General features: G+C 38.9%; 2 protein-coding genes across 2 annotated transcripts; both read right to left on the bottom strand.

The window, feature by feature from the left end:
* Positions 1–2,999: 2,999 nt before the first annotated feature.
* On the bottom strand, positions 3,000–9,547 carry LOC121386822 (solute carrier family 22 member 15-like). The gene is made up of 6 exons (XM_041517838.1): positions 9,206–9,547; positions 7,182–7,316; positions 6,632–6,717; positions 5,506–5,626; positions 3,886–3,958; positions 3,000–3,407 (listed from the first exon to the last, which is right to left on the bottom strand). Exons 1-6 carry the CDS (start codon positions 9,517–9,519, stop codon positions 3,207–3,209), a joined length of 930 nt encoding a protein of 309 aa, XP_041373772.1. The 5' UTR covers positions 9,520–9,547; the 3' UTR covers positions 3,000–3,206.
* Positions 9,548–9,799: 252 nt separating this feature from the next.
* On the bottom strand, positions 9,800–24,953 carry LOC121388938 (solute carrier family 22 member 6-A-like). Its single transcript, XM_041520488.1, has 5 exons — positions 24,812–24,953; positions 23,060–23,241; positions 22,066–22,296; positions 17,540–17,742; positions 9,800–9,806 (listed from the first exon to the last, which is right to left on the bottom strand). The coding sequence occupies exons 1-5, from the start codon at positions 24,951–24,953 to the stop codon at positions 9,800–9,802; spliced, it is 765 nt and encodes a 254-aa protein (XP_041376422.1).

Here is a 24,953-nt window from a genome sequence, read left to right as displayed (position 1 = left end):
ATTAAAATATTTAAAAGTCACATCAATCACATCAAGGTTATACACAGAGCAGAAATAATATATTTACCAAAGTCCAAACGGACTAACGTTCCCGGGCAGCTTCCTTTTCCGTTCTCCTCGATATCTCTAAAACACTAGCTATTTATTATAAATCAGGATTTTGCCTGGGGGTACAAGGTGGTACCTCACCCTATCATCTGATATTTCACCTCTACTAGAGTCGGTATATTTCTCTCTGATCGTCAGACTTACTGTCGCCAAAATCACGGTCGTCGAAACCGCACTCGCAGAGGTATTACGTAACTACTCGCCACATGGCCTCCACAGCTGGACTAAGTGCATATTGGAATGCCCGATCGCGCGAAGTATTACGTAACAAGTTGCCCACCTGGGCTACGGGCAATGAAACTGCACACGGCCCTCTAACACAATTAAAATCGCCACAGGCGAAACAAATTTAAGAGCATGTACCGTCACAGTCTATGTATATTATTATTTATTTATTTATTCAATGAGACCTGGTTAATTAATAAAATAATTAGCTTTGTATACTGTAACCTTCTGTAAATAAACTGGGTACCCGGCATGTTCGGGTGTGCCCGAAACGTGAAAAAAGGCTGGTTGGTACTGTGTTCGGAGCCAGGTACCGGCTCTCACCCATAGCGAGTTTTAACGACTAACCCACTGGTCATGGACAGACAGCCCAGATATCTGAAGTTTGTGTGTGCCCAGGACAGCATGCTTGAACCGTAATTGAATATAAGTTGAAATGAATGAACGAATGTCGTGAATACACTGGTCTCTAGAGCTAGTTTTAACGACTCGGTGGGTAAGTGTAAGACCACTACACCGACTTCTCTAACAACTATCCACTAACCCACTCTCCTGGACAGACAGCCCAGATAGCCGAGGTGTATCCACCCAGGACAGCGTGCTTGAATCCTTAACTGGATATAAGCATGTAAAATACTAATACGTTTTAAGTTTCGTTAATATTTCGCCAGTTTCATCACATCATGTGTTAATCTTTAATTACTAGAATGGGACTTATTCTGGCAACGTAAAGCAAGCCCCCTGACGGTTCCCTCTTTTTAAAATCTCTAGTTCTACATCTCTTTGTCTTCATACTTTTACCATCTGTTTCGCTTTATATTCCTTTCTTTCTCTTCCTATAACTAATTTCTAATGTTTCTTTTTTTCTTATCTCTTCCTTTTATTGTTTTCTGTCCTACTTCTTTTTCTCTTGTTCTTGTACTTTTCCTTCATTTTTTTTTCTTTTCTCTCTGATTTTTTCTCTTCCTTCCAGTTTGTCCTTTTCTCTCTGTCTTTTTCCTATTGTCTTTATCTTTCCTTTCTTTCTCTATCACTTTATATCTTTCTTCTATTTACTCTTTCTTTCTCCCATTTTCTCTTTCCCTTCCATTTTCACTGTCCTATGTTCTCTTTTCCTTCTTTGTCTCTTATATACTTCTCTTCTATAATATTTTTACTATTTATTTCTCCATATTTCTTCTTCTTTATTTTTTCCTTATCTTTTGTTCTGTCCCTTCATTCTATTTCCTTTGTCCTATGTTCTCTTTTTTTCTATATCATTTTGATTGTCTTGCAGTTCTTGGTGGGTTTAAAAAAAATTTAACATCCAATAGCCGGTGATTAATAAATCAGTGTGCTCTATTGGTGTCGTTAACAAAAAAAACATTTCTGTTTTGAAAGAAAATGTTCACCATAAAAGTCACTAGTTCATTACAAAAACGAAGGAAAGGAAAATGAAGGAAATGTTTTATTCAACGACGCACTCAACACATTTTATTTACGGTTACATGGCGTCGGAAAAACGTCTTGTAACGTCCATGTTGAATGGCAACTAAGCGCAAATTAACCACTGGTTATTCGGCGTCCTTAATGAACCGGTTATTGCGACACTTTATCTAGACAATGAGAGAGAAAACCCGCTACCATTACCTCGACTAATCCTACCAAATGTGGGTGTGTGGGTGTGGGTAGTTTTTGGCATGCTTCCACCAGAGAACTGTTCAAACACGTCTATCGTGGGCACACCATCTGACTTCGCCAGAGAGTTCTGTGCATGACAGGTTCTACCAAATAGCAGGAAGAGATCTTTTATAATGCACTTTGCCATTGACAGGTCAGCACATACCACAGCCTTTGATATACCAGTATTGGTACACATGGATGGATGGATGGATGGATGGATTAATGAATGAATGAATGAATGAATGAATGAATTACACGTTGAACTCCACCTCACCTATACTATTTATTGTTATTGTTTGAAATATTTTATTGCCAGTGTAATGTTCACTCCTCAGCTGAAATGATATCAAAACACAAATAACGCCAAGTATTTTATGCCATTTTATATAATACAATATGACTATATTATGTACATTTAGATAAAAAAAGAAGTTTGTTTTGTGTAACGACACCACTAGAGCACATTGATTAATTAATCATCGGCAATTGGATGTCCAACATTTAGTAATTCTGACACGTAGTCATCAGAGGAAACCCGCTACAGTTTTCCTAATGCAGCAAAGCACAGACAGGAAAGTACATACCACGGTACATTTACATATTGTTTAATTAGCAACAATTTGTCATAAAAAATAAAATACAGAAACCTTTAAGGTAGTACTAAACCAAATAACTTCCAGCTGAGTCAAAGTTGGAGGTGCACCCAACTTTTGAGAGAGAAGTGAACACCACAAGTCTGTGATTGGTAATACATGTGACTGTGTTGGTTGTAAAAACATTAGTTTCATCTGGGCAAAAAATGTATGGAATTTTATTCATCTAGTACCACTGTGTCAAGTAGCCTTGTGCTTGAAACATGTATGGGGTACCTGCAAAAAAAAGTACTCGAATTTTGTGAGGAACTAGGGTAGTCATAGACGCTACCCGTTATCTCAGAAATGAGAAGCTTGACCCCCAATTTTTTCGGATTCACTTTAAGGGTGAGGGGTGGTAGTATTTATATTCGTGGCGTTTATGTCGATTGATACGTTGCAGGTAGGAGTTTTAGACATATATGTTACTATTGTCGTCTATGGGATTTGATTTGGTAGTATACACCCTTCAAGCCGTCTTTCTGTTTTATGATTTAGTTGAGAAAGACAATAATTTCTGTTATATATAAACTAAAGTCCACCTTTCTCATTCTAAAAAAAAGCCAACCCACACACACTCTACATTTTCTCAAACTGAATGTCGTCAGTTGGTTTTCCTTTCGTCTTGTCGAGTATATCCTGTTTCCGCCATCTTGCCACTTCGCTGATCGTCTGCGGAAGTTCTCGTCCGGCAGTCTCCGGTAAACACGTCATGAGGAACGGAACTAGCAAACACGCTGCTGAGAAGATGGCGCCTGGTGCCCAAATAGCCACTCGAGCCTGTAAAAATAGTGCAGGTTTAATAGATTTGATGCCCAAATGGCGACTTGAGCCTATCAAAAATAGTGCAATAAATTAGTTTGAAGTTCGTTTTGTTTAACGACATCACTGGAGTACAGTGATTTATTAATTAAACAGCGGCTATTGGATGTCAGATATGTGGTAATTTTGACAAGCAGTCTTCAAAGGAATCCCGCTACATTTTTCTGTCATATGCAAAGGATCTTTTATATGCATTTTCCCACAAACTGGACAGTACCTACCACAGCCTGTGATGTTACAGCCGTGGGACACTGGTCGAGACGAGAAAAAAACCCTGATCAGAGAATGGGTTCTCCCAGGGGTTTCGATCCTACGACGAAAGAACCTCAGGCAAGCGCTCTACCGACTGAGCTAGATCTTGCCTCAGATTTGGTGGCAGAATAGGCTGTTTGATGACAGTGAATAATAACACTGTGCGAAATAAGTTTCCGCCTACCAGTGAATTGAAGAAGGGTGAGGCCATCGCTCCAACTCGTGCTGTGCTAGATGCCATTCCGACACCAATATTCCTGCAATAGAACAATAATTAAAGATGAATTTTCCTTTTAGTCGAATGCATATAACATTAGAGTTATCTCCCATACTTTCACGTGAAGGTCATATGAATGAAGGAAATGTTTTATTTAACGGCGCACTCAACACATTTTATTTACGGTTATATGGCTTCGGACATATAGTTTAAGGACCACACAGATATTGAGGGAGGAAACCCACTCGTGCTGCACTGGCTGGAACGAGAAATAGTCCAGTGGGCCCACTGACGGGGATCGATCCCAAACCGACCGCGCATCAAGCGAGCGCTTTACCAGTGGACTACGTCTCGCCCGTCATATGAATGAATGATCGAATGTTTAACGACACCCCAACATAAGACTTCACACCAGCTAGTGGGTGTCAAACTAAGGTAGGGAGAAGGTCAAATAGTCTAAACAGGAACAAAATTTCAAAACGGAGTTTAATGAAAGATGTTATGTACATATTAGGTCCATTTTCACATTAATGAATTTCTTAGAAAAATATCAAATCGTTGTCGAACTTTCATTAGCCCTTCATCGGTCACTGAACATTAATGTACGCTATTTAACTAATATTTTAGAAATCGACATTTAGTAATCCGTAACTTTTTTTCTAACATCTTTCCGGATATACTGTGAAGTCACACCAAATAACGCCATGGCATTCACTGAAATACAAATGAATATTAATATAGGCTAGTTTTTCTCCGAAAATGACCGTATATCCACATTGCGTTAAAGTGACATACCCTAGTTTTCAAACACTATGGAGTATTTTCCACTTATTAGAGCCGTTTTTAAAGGCGCAGACCCTAGTTTCAACTCGTAAAAATGGACACTAAGTTTAGTTAATCAACAAACCTGTAACACATTGGGATAAAGTTACAACAGAATGAAAGAAGAGTCTGTGACGTTAAAACCGGTAAATATCCTTAAAAAATAGAATAAAACTCTAATCAATAACCGCTACGTCTCAGACGCACGTGTGTTTTTAAAAATATGAAAAATGCATTTTGTGATATTGTAAACAACAGGATGACCAGAAACACTTCGGTTCTACGGAAATTAATAATCTAAACAATAAAATAAAAGTATTGTTTTATTCCAGTGATCATAAACGGCTCTAATAGTGAAAAATATGCTGTAGTGTTTAAAAACTAGGGTCTGTCCCTTTAATCATTGAAGTCAGACATTGCTTAGATTGCGTTGTTTGGGATATCCATTTCCATACACCCGAAGTGTTTCTGGTCATCCTGGTGTTATACCACGAAATGCTTTTTTTCATATTTTATTTATTTATTATTATTTATAAGAAGCAACGTTATGCAGATGAGCTCTAGTCTAATTTTTAAAAACTCTTGTTTCACTCTGTTGTAACTTTATTCATATGTGTTACAGCTTTGTAGATTAAGCAAACTTAGTGTTCTGTTTTTTTCTTTTCACGGGTTGAAACTAGGTTCTGCGACTTTAACAAGCCTGGTCTGAGAGAAATGTTTTGGTTTGTATATTTTTACTGAATTGAACGTGTCTGTTGCTATGACCTGATGTTAGTGGGAAACAATTCTGGAGTGTATATCCATATTGCAGTGAAGGAGCCGCCAATGAAGAACCTTCCAACCAATGAGAAGACTGTCTGCACTATTCCAGTCGTGTGGCTTTCCTCTGAAAGGAAAGGAATGATATTTACCGACACCTCTGTATACGTTTTAAACATCGAATACTAGAGTTATATATATATATATATATATATATATATATATATATATATATATATATATATATATATATATATATATATATATATATATATATATATATATATACAGTAGTTATATGGTACCATATTGATGGAGGTGAATCCCATTGGGCAGGTTGGAAAAAAGTATCAAAACATAATGCATTGTCTTAAATAAGTCATATGACAATTGACATGCGAAGAATAAGTTTGGTTTGTTTAACGACACCACTAGAGCACATTGATTTATTAATCATCGGCTATTGGGTGTCAAACATTTGGTAAGTTATATATATATATATAGTAGTTATATGGTACTATATAGATGGGGGTGAATCCTATTGGGCAGGTAGGGAAAAAGCAGCGAAACATTTGGTAAGTTTTGCATATAGTCTTAGAGAAGAAACCCGCTACATTTCTCCATTAGTAGCAATGGGTCTTTTACATGCACCGCCCCACAGACAGGATAGCACATACCAGTCGTGGTGTACTGGCTTAAACGAAAAATAGCCCAATGGGCCAACCGACGGGGATCGATCCCAAACCGATCGCACATCAAGCGAGCGCTTTACCGCTGGTTTACGTCTCGCCCCGGCATGCGAAGATGGCATCTATATATTCGGTCCTAATTTACAGCTAAGATTATAATGATATCAGAGAATATCACACTTTTAACATTTTGGTGGACGTAAAGTCAAGATATTGAACAAAATATTTGTTTAAAAGAACACCATTTTGAAATCCAAGATGGCGGCTCATACACACACACACACACACACGCACACACACACACACACACACACACACACACACACACACACACACACACACACACACACTAATTTAGGATATTTATCATAATTCCCAAACAGCCGCCATCTTGCATTTCAAAATTGGAATATTTTGTAAAATGTTAAGCATTTTAGACTTACCTGCCAAGGCCGCAACCATTACAGTCATTAAAAGGGACAAACCCACCCCTGTGTGGAAGAAGATACACGTTTTCTTCCGACCAATTCTGAAACAAGAGAAGAGAGCTGTAGAATGAGCAAATCAAAAGTGTAAGATCATTTAGCTGAAAACAACTACTATTAAAACAAAATTTTATTCTTTTTAACTGATGGTTGTTTTGTTTTAAAAGAGATCCGATAATTATCATCAAAACAATATATTTGTTACATCAAAACAATATTAAAATTATATTTCTGTTTTCTTTTTGTAGCTAATGGTGGTTTTAGTTTTTCCTATTTGTCATCAGTATTTAAATTTAAATTATGGACAAGTCTTTAAACCGGATCTCGACCGCGTTTCTCTGAACACCCCTCTGAACTGGACAAGTAAAACTTTAGAGAGGTTCTCTACGTTACTGACATTTAAAAAGGAACCATGAAAAAAGTCCAGTTTGGTGTAAAATTCCGGTTTACAGATAGTCCGGTTTTGAGAGGTTTCACTCTCTATGTGTTTGATATCCAAGATACCTACTTCTTGAGAAGAATCAGCGTCAAGATATCAGCAGGTATTTCCAATAAACCTCCAAGAAGGAAGTTAACATACGGATCCCCCGCCAATCTCGAGGAGAGGAGGGTCAGCCCATAGTACGTCATCGCGTTGATAAACCTGCATGTGAAACATTGGAAAGATGTAGCGGAATGTGTTACATTGAACGATGATGGATATTTTGACAATTAAAACAATTTTAGTTGTCTTTCAAAATTAAATAAAACTATAAATAAATATATCATCAATATATCAATACGTTACAAAATATTTTGTGACGTGTATTTGATGAGATATAAAAGAAATGTTTTCAAAATTTGGGAATTTCGTACTATATATATATATATATATATATATATATATATATATATATATATATATATATATATATATATATATATATAATTGATCTAAATCCACCATAAAACCCCCAAATATGTTCTGTTCTCTCATAATTTAGGGAACTAACTATATTGTATTCGACCATTTGCGGAAGTTAATGCTAGTTTTCCTGCCGCAAATCGAGTTTTACCGGCGACGCGAAAAGAATATCATACAACAGATATTTGCGACTATAAAATAGTATAAACGAATAATTATAATTCAATAAATACATTTAAAAAACATTTGCTCGATACATAGCGAATAAATAACCAATTTCGAAAAGAACGCGGTGTTGACATGAATTTTGATAATGTTATGTTTTGAATCATCAGCCGTATAAATTAATTATAGTGGTAGCAAATTTTTAAATACGTTTTTGTGATACAATTGTTGCTCCTAGTTTTAGTTTTGTATTTTATTGTTCTTAAACGACAATACCAACCATTATTATCGATTTTATTTACGTTGAACACTAATTTCAGTAACTAGTACTCGATAATGCATACATTGTACAATTCGTTATTCCGAATGCATAGTTGCATTCCTGTCAGCGTAATAATACAATTAATGTCAAACAAACACATAAATTATGAACTGCATTTTGGTCATACATTTTCATTAATTTTCATGAGTGATATTGTTAAAGTACTTACGTCCAACTAAACAGCGAGAGGTAGCGTATGCATAGGTGAATGGGCTCTTGAAGAATCCCCAACATTTCTAACACTTCAGTGCTTGTTTTACTATCAGAATTGGATTTGAACAGCCAGTCAAATTTCGCGTTACTAGTATATGCATACCGAATTAGAATTCACTTTAATATTTAACAGAAACCAGCTCACTTATCTAACTGAAACATCTATTTTTTATCACACTCAAACGACTGTACATCATGGTGCAGAAAGACAAGTTCAATTTTGTTTTGTTTAACGACACCACTAGAGTACATTGATTATTAAACATCAGTTATTGGATGTCAAACATTTGGTAATTTCGACAAATAGTCTTAAAAAGAAACCCTTACAGGTTTTCCTTTGATATAGCAGTCGTGGTGCAGTGGCTGGAATGAGGAATAGTCCAACGTGCCCACCAAAGGGGATCGATCCTAGACCGACCACCCACCAGGCGAGCGCTTTAGTACTAGGCTACGTATAAACAAGGAGCAGAAAGGAGCAACATAATTTCATAAATAAATTAATTAATTAATAAGGAAGGAAATATTTTATTTAATGACGCACTCAACACATTTTATTTACGGTTATATGGCGTGGGACATATGGTTAAGGACCACACATAATGAGAGAGGAAACTAGCTGTCGCCACTTTTCGAGTAACAGCAAGGGATCTTTTATTTGCACGATCCCATAGACAGGATAGTGCATACCACGGCCTTTGTTACACCAGCTGTGGAGCACTGGCTGGAACAAGAAATAGCCCAGTGGGCCCACCGACAGGAATCTATCCTAGATCGATAGCGCATCAGACGAGCGCTGTACCCCTGAGCTACGTCCCACTCCGAAATTAATTAATACGAAATATTATTTTAAACCCCCCCCCCCCCCCCCCCCCCAAAAAAAAAAAAAAAAACACCACCAAAAAACAAAAACAACCCACGAGCTCCTTACCATGTGTAGCAGAGTATCAAAGTCATGGGTCGTAATGTTCGGGTTTTTAGCACATCTAAGAAAGAAACTTTCATAGCCGCATCAGGAGACGTTCTCTCGTCTTCTTGGTCATGTTTAGAAACCTGGAATAGTCTCGGTCTGTCCATCTCGTAAATGACTTCCGGTTCATTGAGCAATGTTGCCCTTTCCCTTTGTTCAGTTTCGTTATATACATTCATGGCGTTAGATTTCTCTTTTATTGTCTGCCATACTGTGTCAAAATCTTTGTGGTTCATCTTGCAAGCTTTCTTAACTATTTTAATAGCATCCTTCATCCTCTTGTTCGCAACTAGCCACCGGAGAGATTCGTCTAGCATGCTACAATAACAAATATGTTGCTGCAATTAAGACTATTTGTTAGAGTTTTTTTTATCTGATATCTCGGTCTCGTAGCATCGTGTGAAAACACTACGATTCTGAAGTGAATAATAAAGTACTTTCTTCAAAACAAAGTGTCTAATACAGTATTGACAAAGTTCGACAAAACTGATGACTTACATGAATTTGACTTACATGAATTAGACAATGCTAATAACGTAAATGACTTCGACAATGCTAATGCCTATAAGAATTCAACAATACTCATATCTTAAGAAACATTTACATTTCATTTCATTTCAACTTATTTTAGTGCTTATAACTAATTAAGGTTCGAACACGCTGTCTTGGGAACACACCTCAGCTATCTGGTTGTCTGTCCAGGACAATGGGTTAGTTGGTTAGTTGGTTAGTGGTTAGTGAGAGAGAAGAGGTTGTAGTGGCCTTACACCTGCCCATTGAGTCCTTAAGAACTCGCCCTGGGTTGGAGCCGGTACTGGGATGCGAACCCTGTACCTACCAGCCTGTAGTCCGATGGCTTAACCACTGCGCCACCTAGGCCGATTAAACATTTACACGAGTACCTACAAGAAACATATAATAGGCTAATGTTTAATAGCATCAGTATATCTTTAGACTACGACTAGTTGGTGTCTAACATACGAAAGACAAAATAAACCTGGTCTTACCATATAAGTATTCCTATCGATGTAGGTTGCATAGTACCAAAGAGGAGAGTTCCGTGACAAAGTTCGAGGTGCACCGTCAAATAGTTACGGAGTAAAAGCAGCTGTGGGTGTGATTGGTAGTAATATGTGACATTGATTATTTGTGCAAATACTATGATCCATCGACAGTAAATAAATACACTTTTATTTGGTATACAGTTGTTATGCAGTATAGAGGTTGAAACTAATGTGGGGTACCCCCAAAAATGGAACTGCAATTTTCAGCAAAAATAACGGTTGCTATTAAAAACATTAATTAAATCTCTTAAATGGTATTTGACCTGCCATTTTCTTGCAGGTAGAATATATGTGAGGTGCCACACTTTTTAATGCTGTACTTCCTGGGTGTGTTGATACGCTGCTTATATACGTTTTATTAGTAAACGTTAACATTATTGGCAATAGGAATTGATTTGGTCTATTAGAACATGTATGCACTTTCCAAAAGACAATGACCTACAAAAATTCGATAAAACTAAACATTTACAATAATTCTTATAATATGCTAATGTCTTACAAGAATTCGACAATACGAATAACTGGCAAGAATTTTACAATGCTACAGACTTTCAAGAATTCAAGAGTACCAATGACTTCCAGTAATTCGACAATACTGTGACGGTACATGATCTTAAATTCTTTTCGCCTGTGGCGATATTAATTGTTTTAGAGGGCCGTGTGCAGTTCCAATATGCACTTAAGCCCAGGTGGGCACTTTGTTACGTAATACCTCTGCGCGACGGTGGTCGTGCTGTTTCAATACACACCTAGCCCAGGTGCGGAGGCCATGTGGCCAGTAGTTACGTAATACCTCCGCGAGTGCGGATTTTATGACCGGGGTATTTCTGGCGAACTGGCGACAGTATGTCTGGTCATCTAAGAAAATATATCGACTCTGGGAGTAGTGGAATTTCACATGATAAGATTCGGTCCCGCGTAATGTCTCCGGACCAGTCTGGGCTTTTTTAAAATAAATAGCTAGGGTTTTAGAGATATCAGCGAGACACATATTGGAAGGCTTCCAGGGAACGCGTCCGTTTGGACTTGGTAAATATTATTTCTGCTCTGTTGTATAACCTTGATGTGATTGATGTGACTTTAAATATTTCAATACTGTATTATACCAATATTATTTAGACGGTGCTGCCGGTAATCTGACGCAGTAAACTGTAGGCTCACTGTTCTAAATATATATAAAGCTTAACCAGTCATCCTAGAGGACCTAGGTAAACTGTAGGTTATTGTCTTTATTGTGATAGGTACCAGTATTAATTCTGTATTACAAGGTTACTGAATGAGTAGATAAGGGTTAATTAAAAATTAACCAGTTAGGAATAGAGTTGTAATTCCTTTATTAATTAAGTTCCCCTGGAAGCGTTTCTCAATTATCACACGTGTGGGTGTTGTGTCACGGTGAAGTGATTAGAATATTGTATAAACTAGACACCTAGTGATTAACTAATTAAGTGATCAGTTCTGGGTTGTTACTATTTGTTGTTGTTAATTAACTACCGCGGCAGTACATTTGTCAGCGTAGATTAATACAGATTCCAAAGTGTATTGTATTTTTGTTGTGTTTTCTAGTGAACTAAACGTGCTATATTATATATACTTTATATAAGATCTTATCTCTGTTCATACCTAGAGACGAGCCACGCGGGTATATACTGCCCGATACAGAGAGATCTAATAGATATACAGTTAGGAGAGATATTTGGATAATCGTGTTTCATTCAGTTACGGGTATTATAGGATCCCCGTGACAGGAGTGAAAATTGGGGCGCTCGTCCCTGATCTGAAACGGGACATGCATATTTAAAAAAGTATTGTTTGTAAATGGGGGCTTTATAAATTATTTTTACAAATTAACTAGAAGTAGCAACGTTGTTCACTAGAAAATTAATTAATAATAAGTGCGTCATATCTAAACATGGATAAGAATTTGTTGGATAGGCATACGCTCAGTGTAGTGGAGATTAAGCGAGCTCGGAAGGCCGAGTTAGTTGAAATCGCAAGTGAGCGGGAAATTGATTTAACATCAGCTAAAACCTTAAGTGATATAAAGACAATTATTATCCAGGAAGTTTTTGGTGATAGGCCTGTTATGGAAGACAGTGAGATTGTTCCAGAGATAGAGATAAATGAGTTAAGTGTGGAACAACAATTAGCTTTTAAAAAGCTTGAGTACGAAAGAGAAGAACGTGCATTAGATAGAGAGAGAGAAGAGATAGAGAGAGATAGAGAGAGAGAGAGAGAGAGAAAAAGAAGAGAGAGAGAGAAAAAGAAGATAGAGATAGAGAAAAAGAAGATAGAGATAGAGAGAGAAAGAGAAAGAGAAGAGAGGGAGAGAGAAGATAGAGATAGAGAAGATAGAGAGAGGGAGGGAGAGAGAGAGAGAGAGAGAGAGAGAGAGAGAGAGAGAGAGAGAGAGAGAGAGAGAGAGAGAGAGAGAGAGAGAGAGAAAAGAGAGGGATAGAGAAGATAGAGATAGAGATAGAGAATTCCAGTTAGCAAAATTAAAAGTGGAACATGAGTTAAAGTTGAATACTGAAGAAGTTAGACGGGAGGCAGGAAATGGTTTTAACATGTCGGAGGCTTATAGATCAGTGCCTGTATTTGAAGACCAGGAGGTAGATATGTTCTTCCAACTTTTTGAACGGGCCGCTAAGCAGCTAAATTGGCCGCAGTCTAAGTGGACATTGTTAGCCGTGTCTAAGTTTAAGGGGAAGGCTAGTGTAGCTTATAATTCAATGAGTGATGAGCGAGCAAGTCAGTACGACCTAGTTAAGGCGGCAGTGTTGAGGGCGTATGAATTACGACCTGAGGATTATCGTTTACGGTATAGCGAGTTGAGAAAAACGCAGGGTCAGTCTTATAATGAGTTTGTGGCTAAGAAGGCAGGGAGTTTTGATAAATGGGTGGTGTCTCATCAGGTAGAGTCATATACCGAGTTACGGGAGTTGTTGATCTTACAGGACATTAAAAATGGATTACCAGTTAGCTTACGTATTCATTTAGAGGATCGTGATGTCAAAAAGATAGAGGAGGCAGGCATAGTGGCAGATGATTACGTGTTAATACACAAAGCTCAGGCAGTACAGGATAGCTCTTTACAACAGGGTGATAAGAAGAAATTTGAGCCAGGTTTTTCACGGGAAAGTAACTATCGGGGAGAGTCTTCTAGTTGGTCAGCTAGTCAGGCAAGGAATGTACCTGGTGGGCAAGGTAAGGATAAACCTGCATTATCAGCCAATGCACGAACTTTTCGTCCACATTGCAGTTACTGTAAAAAGGATAACCATCTTGTCGGGGACTGTTTTAAAAGGAAACGCGATAATGCGCAAGTGGTCGGTATAGTGAGGTCAGCTCCGCTAGCGAGAGAGTTAATGGTTAGTCCCATGGCAGAGAAAGTAAACCCGTATGTGTCCACTGGTATGGTTTGTGATGTGAAACAAGAATTGAGTCCTAAGGCAATATCAATCTATCGAGATACCGGGTGTAGTCAGTCACTGATAACGCAAGAGTGTTTAGCTGGTATTAAGAATTCAGATAGAGGACGTAGTTTGGCCTTAACCTCGGTTACTGGAGAAAAAATGGTTGTCCGGTTACATAACGTTTTCTTGTGTTCGAAGTTTGTGACGGGACCAGTCATTATGGGTGTTGTAAAGGACTTGGCTGTTGAAAACATAGGAGTTTTGTTGGGTAATGATTTGACTAGTCAGTGTTGTCAGCCGAAATGTGACCAATTGTTAATTAAAGACAGCCTTTTAGCAATAGAAGAGAGTGAGGTTGATGAGATTAGATATCCTGCGTGTGTAAAGACTAGGGCTGTGGCCGGAAGGGTAGCACGAGACCCAGAGGAAAATTGTGATTTGTCTGATACGTGTGTGAGCCATGAAATTGGAGTGGATGAGGTTATCAGTAAAATGGTAGATGAGTCAACTGAGGAACTAAATGTGGTGGAACCTGTTGACCTCCCGCAGAGGGTAAATGAACCAGTCGTGTTTGATAGAGGGGCCTTACCTTGTATTAGACGAGAGTTAATTCTAGAGCAGGGGGCTGATCCAAAATTGTTGGCAGCTCGCACTACTTTGTTAACTGAGGGTAAGATGGAGGATCAGAAGTCAGGTTATGATATGGACAAGGGAGTATTAATGAATAAGAGAGTTAGAGATAGGAAGGCTAGGAAGCAACCGAACCATGCTCAGAGTAAAATAAACTCAGTGTTTGGTAGGAAGGCTAAGAGTCGGGAATTTAAACCAGGGGATAAGGTGCTGCTGTACCTTCCCATTAAACGGGGTTCATTGCAGAACAGGTATTTTGGGCCTATGTTGTGCACAAACGGGTTAATGAGACAGGGTATGTGATAAACACTCCTGATAGGGTTAGGAAAAGTAGGTATTGTCACATCAATTTGCTAAAAGGTTATTTTGACAGACTGCCGATAGTTCCAGAGTTACCGGTCCAAACTGAGAGTCACTCAATTTCCTGTGATGACGTCAAGACTGCAGAGAGAAAATTAACCAACAGCCAGATTCTAGCAGACTTGAGCCCCCAGCGAGCAAAGTTGACTACGTTGAAACAAGACAATATTTCCATTTGTCAGGACCTTCCAACGGTTACCAATACCTTAAGCCAGGATGTGCGCCTGGAACCCAACGCTACACCGATTCGACAGCATGTCTATCGGAGAAAACCTGGAAAACGTGCGACACTGAAAAAGAAGGAAACGAAGTTCCAGTGGTCAGAAGAATGCGAGAAGTCATTCAACCGTCTCAAGCAGATGGGCTCCTCGTCTCCCGTGATGGCAGCACCAGACTACCGAATGCCTTTCAAGCTGGCTGTGGATGCCAGTGACGTGGGAGCTGGAGCTGTGCTGTTCCAGGAAGACGAAAATGGACTGGACCATCCTGTAAGTTTCTTCTTCAAAAAGTTTGACAAACATCAGGTGAACTATTCCACTATAGAGAAGGAAGCTTTGGCCATGGTACAAGCTCTGAAGCATTTTCAGATCTACATGAAATCGGCAGTGCATCAAGTGGTGGTCTTTACTCATCATAATCCGCTTACCTTCAAGCACAGAATAAAAGCCACCAACCAGAGAGTTTTGAGATGGAGTCTTCTTCTGCAGGAATTCCCAATTACCATTGAACATATCAAGGGCACTTCTAATGTAATCGCTGATGCCCTGTCCCGAAGTTGAAGGTTATGATAATGTGTTGACATTCTTGATTTCTGTTTTGTTTTTATATATTTTATTGTATACCAGGGACTCAGAGACTCAGTGTGATTACTGGTAGTCACCTTATTACTATGTGTTATAAATGCCCGGATGCGTCGGTTAACGCACCTTTTGTTTTAATGTAGTATATTTCCCTATTCCTAGAGTAGAGGAAATATCCTTTTTGAGGTGGGTGTGTGTGACGGGACATGCTCTTAAATTCTTTTCGCCTGTGGCGATATTAATTGTTTTAGAGGGCCGTGTGCAGTTCCAATATGCACTTAAGCCCAGTTGGGCACTTTGTTACGTAATACCTCTGCGCGACGGTGGTCGTGCTGTTTTCAATACACACCCAGCCCAGATGCGGAGGCCATGTGCCCAGTAGTTACGTAATACCTCCGCGAGTGCGGTTTTTATGACCGGGGTATTTCTGGCGAACTGGCGACAGTATGTCTGGTCATCTAAGAAAATATATCGACTCTGGGAGTGGTGGAATTTCACATGATAAGATTCGGTACCGCGTAATGTCTCCGGACCAGTCTGGGATTTTTATAATAAATAGCTAGGGTTTTAGAGATATCAGTGAGAAACATATTGGAAGGCTTCCAGGGAACGCGTCCGTTTGGACTTGGTAAATATTATTTCTGCTCTGTTGTATAACCTTGATGTGACTTTAAATATTTTAATACTGTATTATACCAATATTATTTAGACGGTGCTGCCGGTAATCTGATGCAGTAAACTGTAGGCTCACTGTTCTAAATATATATAAAGCTTAACCAGTCATCCTAGAGGACCTAGGTAAACTGTAGGTTATTGTCTTTATTGTGATAGGTACCAGTATTAATTCTGTATTACAAGGTTACTGAATGAGTAGATAAGAGTTAATTAAAAATTAACCAGTTAGGAATAGAGTTGTAATTCCTTTATTAATTAAGTTCCCCTGGAAGCGTTTCTCAATTATCACACGTGTGGGTGTTGTGTCACGGTGAAGTGATTAGAATATTGTATAAACTAGACACCTAGTGATTAACTAATTAAGTGATCAGTTCTGGGTTGTTACTATTTGTTGTTGTTAATTAACTACCGCGGCAGTACATTTGTCAGCGTAGATTAATACAGATTCCAAAGTGTATTGTGTTTTTGTTGTGTTTTCTAGTCAACTAAACGTGCTATATTATATATACTTTATATAAGATCTTATCTCTGTTCATACCTAGAGACGAGCCACGCGGGTATATACTGCCCGATACAGAGAGATCTAATAGATATACAGTTAGGAGAGATATTTGGATAATCGTGTTTCATTCAGTTACGGGTATTATAGGATCCCCGTGACAAATACCAATGGCAAGAATTATTCGTCAATGGTTATGATAAACAAAAGAGAATTACATGAAACAGTGAATTTTAAAGGGCGGGAAATATTTGATTTGAAACAGTTCAGCAATGCTAGAGAAGGGGAAAGTTTGACATGCAAATATAAAATATTTGATTTGAAACAGTCCAGCAATGCTAGAGAAGGGGAAAGTTTGACATGCAGATATAAAATATTTGATTTGAAACAGTTCAGCAATGCTAGAGAAGGGGAAAGTTTGACATGCAAATATAAAATATTTTATTTGAAACAGTTCAGCAATGCTAGAGAAGGGGAAGTTTTGACATGCAAATATAGAATATTTGATTTGAAACAGTTCAGCAATGCTAGAGAAGGGGAAAGTTTGACATGCAAATATAAAATATTTTATTTGAAACAGTTCAGCATTGCAAGAGAAGGTGAAGTTTTGACATGCAAATATAGAATATTTGATTTGAAACAGTTCAACAATGCTAGAGAAGGGGACGTTTTGACATGCAAATATAAAATATTTGATTTGAAACTTTTCAGCAATGCTAGAGAAGGGGAAGTTTTGACATGCAAATATAGAATATTTGATTTCAAACAGTTCAGCAATGCTAGAGAAGGGGAAGTTTTGACATGCAAATATAGAATCATCACTGCTACTTGTCATAAAGACTGCGACATACAAAAATTCGACAATGCTGATTGCGGAAAATATTCCAAAGATGAACTGCATGCTGCGCCAGCTGTAGTTCTGCATAAAGTAGGCGATGGGGGTGATGAGGACGACAGATATCCCCCACAGAAAGGAGGCTGAAAATCCTATAAGCTCTCTCTGTTGTGCTGGAAACAGTTCGATCATCATGATGAACATTGGTATTATATAACCCTGAAGAGATAAAAACAAAGAGAGGAAGATAAAAGGAAAGGCATAATTTAACGATACATTAGCACAATTTAAATCAAGACTAATTGAGAAAAAAAAGAAATATTAAGAAAACAATGAACAACAGACAAACCATTCATGGCAGAAAATGTCCAGGTGGACCCGTGTGGTTCCCAACTAATGGGATCATACCACTACTTCAGCCAATAAGCGGACTAGGTGTGGGTGATACGACTATTTAGACCAATAAGCGAACTAGGTGTGGGTGATACCACTACTTCAGCCAATAAGCGGACTAGGTGTGGGCGATACGACTACTTCAGCCAATAAGCGGACTAGGTGTGGACGATACGACTACTTCAGCCAATAAGCGGACTAGGTGTGGGTGATACGACTATTTAGACCAATAAGCGAACTAGGTGTGGGTGATACCATTACTTCAGCCAATAAGCGGACTAGGTGTGGGTGATACGACTATTTAGACCAGTAAGCGAACTAGGTGTGGGTGATACCACTATTTCAGCCAATAAGCGGACTAGGTGTGGGCGATACCACTACTTCAGCCAATAAGCGGACTAGGTGTGGGCGATACGACCACTTCAGCCAATAAGCGGACTAGGTGTGGGTGATACGACTACTTCAGCCAATAAGCGTTGTAGGTGTGGGTGATACGACTACTTCAGCCAATAAGCGGACTAGGCAGCCAATAAGCGAACTAGTTGTGGGTGATACCACTATTTCGACCAATAAGCGAACTACGTGTGTGGGTGATACGACTATTTAAGCCAGTAAGTGAACTACGTGTGGGTGATACGACTATTTCAGGCAATAAGCGGACTAGGTGTGGGTGATACAACTATTTCAGCCAATAAGCGGACAAGGTGTAGGTGATACCACTATTTCGGCCAATAAAATAACTAGGTGTGTGGAATGCCACTATTGCGGCCAATAAGCGAACTAGGTGTGGGTGATACCACTATTTCAGCCAATACGAGAACTAGGTGTGGGTGATACCACTATTTCAGCCAATAACCGGACTGGGTGTGGTGATACGACTATTTCAGCCAATAAGCGAACTAGCTGTGGGTGATACAACTATTTCAGCCAATAAGCGAACTAGGTGTGGGTGATACCACTATTTCGGCCAATAAGCGGACTGTAGGCTTAGATCATACAACTATTTTAGCGAGTGACCCGTAACCAACGAATGTAGTTCCACTGAAAAAAGTGCCCTATTCTTAATTTTTATTGTGTTAAAATCAGAGCTGATTTGACTATTAGGTTAAAACACCCCCACCCCCACCCCCACCCGAAAACCCCCCAGACAAACAAACAAACCAAACTCAATTTGCATATGACCTGCATTGCTCGTTACACGCTGAGAGATAGAGAGAGCGACAAAAAAGGAATGTATACATTTATGTTTCATTATTAAAAATTGTATATTTCCAAATTTAAGCATTTAAAGGAACAGATCCTAGTTTTTAAACACTAAGGCATATTAGAGTCGTTTATGATCACTGAAATCAAACATTGCTTATATTTTATTGTTTAAATTATCCATTTTCGTACATCCGAAGTATCATCCTGGTGTTTCTAATACCATAAAATGCATTTTTCATATTTTTAAAAACGCACGTGCGTCTTAGCAATAACAGTTATCGAGTCGAGTGTTACTCTATGATTAACGGTATTTCACCGTTTCAACGTCACAGACTTTTGTTTTACTCTATGATTAACGGTATTTCACCGTTTCAACGTCACAGACTCTTGTTTTACTCTATGATTAACGGTATTTCACCGTTTCAACGTCACAGACTCTTGTTTTACTCTATGATTAACGGTATTTCACCGTTTCAACGTCACAGTCTTCTCTATGATTAACGGTATTTCACCGTTTCAACACAGACTCTTGTTTTACTCTATGATTAACGGTATGTTTCAACGTCACAGACTCTTGTGTTACTCTATGATTAACGGTATACCGTTTCAACGTCACAGACTCTTGTTTTACTCTATGATTAACGGTTTTCAACGTCACAGACTCTTGTTTTACTCTATGATTAACGGTATTTCACCGTTTCAACGTCACAGACTCTTGTTTTACTCTATGATTAACGGTATTTCACCGTTTCAACGTCACAGACTCTTGTTTTACTCTATGATTAACGGTATTTCACCGTTTCAACGTCACAGACTCTTGTTTTACTGTCTTGTAACGTTATATAAATGTGTTACAGGTTTGCAACCAAACTTAGCGTCCATTGATACGGGTTGAAACTAGGGTCTGCGCCTTGTAACGTTATACAAATGTGTTACAGGTTTGCAACTTAACCAAGCTTAGCGTCCATTGATACGGGTTGAAACTAGTGTCTGCGGCTTGTAACGTTATACAAATGATAACGGGATTTGAAACTAGTGTTACAGGTCTGCGGGTTGTAACGTTATACAAATGTGTTACAGGTTTGCAACTTAACCAAACTTAGCGTCCATTGATACGGGTTGAAACTAGTGTCTGCGGCTTGTAACGTTATACAAATGTGTTACAGGTTTGCAACCAAACTTAGCGTTCATTGATACGGGTTGAAACTAGGGTCTGCGCCTTGTAACGTTATACAAATGTGTTACAGGTTTGCAACTTAACCAAGCTTAGCGTCCATTGATACGGGTTGAAACTAGTGTCTGCGGCTTGTAACGTTATACAAATGTGTTACAGGTTTGCAACTTAACCAAACTTAGTGTCCATTTTTACGGGTTGAAACTAGGTTCTGCGCCTTTAAAATAAGGCCTCCACTTTTATGTTCTCCCGAAACGCGTCGTTCTTCAGTTTCCTTTATACCTTGTTTACAATCTGGGTCACATGCGAAGAGATTTAGTGAACATGACAACTGAAAAAGACCCACGTGTAGAGCGCTCAGAAAAACTGAAAGATATATTTCTAAACTTTACTTCTACATCGTGTTTGTATATCGCGTTAAACAACGATACGGTGGTGTCACGGGGATTCTATAATACCCGTAACTGAATAAAAATCGATTGTCCAAATATCTCTCCTAACTGTATATCCATTAGATCTCTCTGTAACGGGCGGTTATACCCTAATGTGGCTCGTCTAGGTATGATCAGAGATACGATCTTATATAAAGTATATATTATTATAGCACGTTTAGTTCACTAGAAAACACAACAAAAACACAATACACTTTGGAATCTGTATTAACCTACGCTGACAAATGTACTGCTGCAGTAGTTAATTAATAACAACAAATAATAACAACCCAGAACTGATCACTTAATTAGTTAATCTCTAGGTGTCTAGTTTACACAATATGCTAATCACTTCACCGTGACACAACACCCACACGTGTGATAATTGAGAACCGCTGCCAGGGGAACTTAATTAATAAAGGAATTACAACTCTATTCCTAACTGGTTAATTTTTAATTAACCCTTACTACTCGTTCAGTAACGTGTGATAATTGAGAAACGCTTCCAGGAGAACTTAATTAATAAAGGAATTACAACTCTATTCCTAACTGGTTAATTTTTAATTAACCCGTAACTACTCATTCAATAACCTTGTAACTCAGAATTAATACTGGTACCTATCACAATAAAGACAATAACCTACAGTTTACCTAGGTCCTCTAGGATGACTGGTTAAGCTTTTTATAATTATTTAGGACAGTGAGCCTACAGATTACTGCGTCAGATGACCGGCAGCACCGTCTAAATAATATTGGTATAATACAGTATTAAAATATTTAAAGTCACATCAATCACATCAAGGTTATACACAGAGCAGAAAATATATATTTACGAAAGTCCCGTCTGAACTAATATAGATCGTTCAGTGGACGACGTCCGTGCCCCTGGGTACCTCCAAAATGTTTCTTCTAGATATCTCTAAACCCTAGCTATTTATTCAAAACTCTCAGAGACAGTGAATATCGCCTGGGGGTACAAGGCGGTACCTCACGTATCATGTGGATTTTCCACAACCACCACGCCGGCATATTTTTCTCTGATCGTCAGACTGGCTGTCGCCATCCGCGAGCAATCCCCTTGGCATACACAGCACTACCGGAGATATTACGTAACTACTAGCCACATGGCCTCCACACCTGCGCTGGGTGTGTATTAGACGACCGTCGCGCAAAGGTATTACGTAACAAGTTACCCATCTGGGCTTAAGTGCAATTTGGAACTGCACACGGCCCTCTAAAACAATTAATATCGCCACAGGCGAAAACAAATTAAGAGCATGTTCCGTCACAGGTGGAATGGTCTACTGTGTTATGTCGAGTAACTATGCATGTACATACCTGATTAAAAACTCCTATAAAGACTCTCAAGACGGCAAATCCAATAAAGTTGGGAACGAACGCCATTGCCACGCCGACGACTAGAGAGAGAAAGTTGGCGCCGACGTGAAGTCGTTTTCTGCCGAAGCGATCGGCGAGTGCCGGCAGGAAAAAGGCTCCAAGAAACATGCCCACCATGACGAGAGTTTGCGAGAGTTTGCCCAGTGCGTCTCTCTCACACACGAGATCCCACTGGGGAACAAAGAAGAAAGGAATCTTTGTTTGAGAGCTCTTTTAGCAGCTATTGTATATGTATGTATGCATGTATGTATGTATGTATGTATGTATGTATGTATGTTTGTGTGTGTGTGTGTGTGTATGTGTGTGTGTGTGTGTGCATGCCTCTGTGTGTGTGTGTGTCTGTGTGCGTATGTCTATGTGTGTGTGTCTGTCTGAATGTATATCTGTGTGCATATATTTATCTATGTCTTTCTTTCTCTCTCTATCTCTCTCTCTCTCTCTCTCTCTCTCTCTCTCTCTCTCTCTCTCTCTCTCTCTCTCTCTCTCTCTCTCTCTCTCTCTCTCTCTCTGTGTGTATTGTGTGTGTTTGTTTTGTGTGTGTGTGTCTGTGTTTGTGTAGCTGTGTATATCTTTATGTCTGTCTGGGTGTGTATCTGTGTGTATATCTTTATCTACGCGCGCGCGCGCGTGTGTGTGCGTGCGCGCGTGTGCGTGCGTGTGCGTGTGTGTGTGTGTGTGTGTATCTGTATTTATGTGTGTGTCTTTAAGATTACCAAATAAAATGCCCCACAAACTAACAATGTATGAATCAGCTGGAATTTTCGTCACTTGAATTTGTAAGGAGATTGAGATAGATACTACCTGGAATTAGTTCCTTGTTAGATGCACCTTACGTCAATCCAAATTTAAATCAGTGTCTAATCGATATCATACACACCAAGGTAGCGTCAATGACATGATGGATTCTTTAAAACTAATTTAAAAAACCATGTACCTCTGCCACGAATGATGTATATCTGTCTCCAGTGTAGTTGTATCCATCTGGGCATTCTGCCATGTTAGTTCCGGTTGAAGTATTTGTTAGAATATGTATCTTACACGAGTCCAAGACGAGAGATGCATTGTGGTATCCGTCTACGTCCGGTGGAAAGATACAACTGTGATCTATGTGTTTTCCTGAAAATGTACAAATAGTTTTACATATTTCAAATAAACAGTATTGTGTTGTTGCTGTCGTTGTGTTGTTGTTGCTGTTAGTGGTGATGATGATGATGGTGATGATGATGATGATGATGATGATGATAATAATGATGATGATGAGAAAGATCATGATGATGATGAATAAACGAATGAAACCAGCACAAAAATACACAATGGCTATTAGGTGTCAAACAAAGGTGATGATGATAACGATGACGATGATGATGATGACGATGGCGATGATGATGATGATGATGACGATGGCGATGATGATGATATGACGACGACGACGACGATGACGACGATGGCGATGATGATGATGATGATGATGATGACGATGGCGATTATGATGATGATGACGATGGCGATGATGATGATGATGATGATGGCGACGGCAATGGTGAAGCGTGATTACATCCAACTAAATGTCACAGGTATATCAATAGGTTAATGCGAGTGAATGTGTTTGCCAGATAGCAGCAAGGAGTCTTAAAATCACTTTCCAAAAACAACAGGATAGCACATACCATGATCTTTAATAAGTCATTCGTGTGACATCATCTTGGCTATAGCCATAATCCGCACAGAAATGTACGTTTTATGGAAGTTAAATTATCAATACATTTATTGTGTATTCGTTTTTGCAGAACACAAACTTCGAGGTCCACGTCAGAGATGACAATCAGAGATGACATTTTGTTTGTCTTCACATTTTTTAAAAGTCCGTGTCTACGCAAAACGTGCTTGGCTGTGCGGATGCAGTGGGGATGTGGCCTTTGTAGTAAAAGGATGAAAGTCAGTTCTACCTCACAAACTCATTTGCAGGCACGCATACGACCCCCTACCCACCCCCATCGCCCATAAACTGGCAATTTCCGCGCTTTTTATATAAATTATGCCTGGAATGTTTCAGAACTGCGATTTTCGACATTAGTTTTGTAACTAATTCGAATGAGGACGATAAATCATGTAACCATTGTAAACGAGTTGACCATTATAGAGTCACGGCATCACTACCATCACCATAAATACCGTACCATATAAAATACTTAAGTCCAACGTTTGTATACATCAGATAATCATGTAATTACATACAAGTCAATATGATCGCTTTTTTTTCAATCCAACTTACAGGATGTTTAGGTCCATACGCGTGCGACTCTTGCCATACATGTTCGCTAACAACTCACAGTTATCAAGCAGCATAGCAAATCGTTATGCTGTAGAGTCACAAACCTATGAAAAATTAAAGTTTGTTTTGTTTAACGACACCACTGGAGCACATCTATTAATTACTCATCGGCTATTGGATGTTAAACATTTGGTAATTTTGACTTGTAGTCATCAGAGGAAACCCGCTACATTTTTTCTTATGTAGCAAGGGATCTTTTACATACACTTTCCCACAGACAGAAAAGCACATACCACGGCCATTTTCCTCTGGTTGCAACGGATTTTTTTTTAGCTGAATGGATCCACCGAGGTGGTTCAATCCTGCGTCGCAAACACTCAACCGACTGAGCTAAATTCCGCCACCCACACAAACCTATGAAGACGATCGACAGGATATGGAAAGCCATCGGAATCCCAGACGCAAGTAGTATGACCAGCTGCACGACCTGGTATCGTCCGAACCTGTCCAGAGTCTTCCACACCTCGTCCACATCCACATGTTCCACCGACTCCAT

This window comes from Gigantopelta aegis, chromosome 2 (genome assembly GCF_016097555.1).
Source record: "Gigantopelta aegis isolate Gae_Host chromosome 2, Gae_host_genome, whole genome shotgun sequence".
In the NCBI taxonomy this organism is placed as follows: Eukaryota; Metazoa; Mollusca; class Gastropoda; order Neomphalida; family Peltospiridae; genus Gigantopelta; species Gigantopelta aegis.
The sequence above is the reverse complement of the archived record's forward strand: the minus strand, read 5'-3'. Positions and strand labels throughout refer to the sequence as shown.

What these genes read in the sequence shown, in the direction of transcription:
- LOC121388938 (XM_041520488.1), bottom strand. Translation starts at nt 24,953, where the DNA reads ATGGAGTCGGTGGAACATGTGGATGTGGACGAGGTGTGGAAGACTCTG. An exon ending in CCTGTCGATCGTCTTCATAG is followed by an intron (nt 23,242 to 24,811) that starts GTTTGTGTGGGT and finishes GTACATTTTCAG; the next exon opens with GAAAACACATAGATCACAGT. An exon ending in ATACATCATTCGTGGCAGAG is followed by an intron (nt 22,297 to 23,059) that starts GTACATGGTTTT and finishes TTTGTTCCCCAG; the next exon opens with TGGGATCTCGTGTGTGAGAG.
- LOC121386822 (XM_041517838.1), bottom strand. Translation starts at nt 9,519, where the DNA reads ATGAAGGATGCTATTAAAATAGTTAAGAAAGCTTGCAAGATGAACCAC. An exon ending in TTGATACTCTGCTACACATG is followed by an intron (nt 7,317 to 9,205) that starts GTAAGGAGCTCG and finishes TTTCACATGCAG; the next exon opens with GTTTATCAACGCGATGACGT. An exon ending in AATGGTTGCGGCCTTGGCAG is followed by an intron (nt 5,627 to 6,631) that starts GTAAGTCTAAAA and finishes CTTTCCTTTCAG; the next exon opens with AGGAAAGCCACACGACTGGA.